Genomic DNA, 1,681 nt, shown 5'->3' on the forward strand with positions numbered 1-1,681 from the left:
TCCTGATTTCAATGCGCTCCATGAGCTCTGATAATCCTTAGACCATCTTTTACAATCTAAATAAGTTATTTTCTTAGGATGTCTTATATTACAATCAAAATTTGTGTATTCGTCGCAAATTTGCAAGAATGTCTTGAACAGAGCTCGTCTCGTTACGAGTAAATTACTAGCTTTCTTTTTTTTCGTAGCTCCTTGCTTTCTGCCCTCGACGGCTATCTCAGTATCGCTATAAAAAAATCGTTTTAATTCTACTTTCTAAAGAGAAACAATAATAAAGCGTACATTGAAAATTACCAATTTTTTACAGCACACCATATTATACTAGATGGGCACGGGTGTTTCCTATCAGAATTCTTTTGCTGTTTAAAAGAAAGCTTGCTTTGTACAATATTTAATTTACAAATACTCTTATTGAACCGCTGAAATAATCCACGTTCCATCGCTTGTAGAGAAAAGGGAGAAGCACCTCCAACTATGACACTTTCAATTTTTATTGGAGGGATCAGTATTGATAAAAGTGAGCCTTGCATGCCAAGGATATTCCATCTAAAATTAATGCGCAAAGCTGTAGAGTCACATCCGTACTTGAAAGTGCTTATAATTTTATTTACTTTGCCATTTTATCCGAACAAGATAAACTAAGAGTCGGATTCCCTCTTCCTGGTTTAGTACGTAATGGCCCGAGCACGTGGTAATTTACACCAGGCAAATGAGGATCTTGGTGTTCCTCAGCTTTAACACATTTTGCACCTGTCCTATATATATCCTTCTTATCGCTAATCAACTTTACTATCTCCCCATTATCATAATCACATTTTCTAATTTTTATCGGAGGTGCACGATGCTCGCAAAAGTCTTCTTTCAAAAATATAGAACAATCGCCGCAAGGAGTTTGGCTCGTAAAAAAATGAAATGATACGTCAGGATTTAATCGAATCTTTTTATCGATCATTATAAATACATCGCTTCTAGCACCGCTCAGCAATAAATGAATCTGCTCGTACAAATACCTTAATAAGGCACGTCTCACAAGAACTTCCGCATGGGAATCACTCAATCTAGAACCTTCTTCATACAATTTCGTATTCATTAAATCTACTTCTCCTAGGCACTTCGTTCCCGTAGCGAGAGCTACCAGAGACAGTGAATTATCTCCTTTTTTTAAAACAATACCCGACAGCACAGTCCATTCTTTATCCGACGGTTTACCATTTTTGCCAAGTTTTTTATATTTTTCTAAACAAAGTTGTGCCACTCGATCAGAAAATTCCATGTTCCTTACATATACTATCTGTGTTACAAGTTTATTTAGCAGACATTGGAAGGATCCCAAACATATTTCTGCTGAGGTAGAGAAGACAGCATATTCATATGTTCTTCATTGATAGAAAAATCTAACTGTGCATTGTCTCTTATATGTTCCTTCTGTACAGCTTTCGGAATGATACCGATTTTTTGTTGTAACGCCCATTTTAATAATACGCGTGCCGGTGAGACATTAAGCTCAGAAGCGATTTTTATTACAGTCGGATCAGATAAAAGATTGATTCGTTTGCTAGTGCCTAAAGAAGAGTATGCTTGTACATGAATCCCTTTCTCATCGCAATACTTAATCAACTCCTCTTGCCTGTAATGTGGATGCAATTCAACCTGTCAAGCATCAATACAATTTTATATATTA

General features: G+C 36.2%; 2 protein-coding genes across 2 annotated transcripts in view; both read right to left on the reverse strand.

Moving 5' to 3' along the window:
* Window positions 1-6: 6 nt before the first annotated feature.
* LOC108624178 (Adenosine deaminase, tRNA-specific 1) lies at window positions 7-1,292 on the reverse strand (the record flags this gene model as incomplete). The annotated part of the gene is made up of 3 exons (XM_018023292.2): window positions 612-1,292; window positions 295-546; window positions 7-226 (listed from the first exon to the last, which is right to left on the reverse strand). Coding segments are annotated over exons 1-3 (1,134 nt in total), but the record flags the coding sequence as incomplete, so codon positions are not given.
* Window positions 1,289-1,681, reverse strand: part of LOC108624179 (glyoxal reductase-like) — a 1,836-nt gene continuing 1,443 nt past the window's right edge. Inside the window, exon 5 of the mRNA XM_018023293.2 lies at window positions 1,289-1,650. Within this exon, the coding sequence (XP_017878782.1) occupies window positions 1,309-1,650 (342 nt within the window). The 3' untranslated portion in view covers window positions 1,289-1,308. The remainder of the gene's footprint in view (window positions 1,651-1,681) is intronic.

Source organism: Ceratina calcarata, unplaced genomic scaffold, assembly GCF_001652005.2.
Source record: "Ceratina calcarata isolate Rehan_Ccalc_2016 unplaced genomic scaffold, ASM165200v1 scaffold301.2, whole genome shotgun sequence".
Lineage (NCBI taxonomy): Eukaryota > Metazoa > Arthropoda > Insecta > Hymenoptera > Apidae > Ceratina > Ceratina calcarata.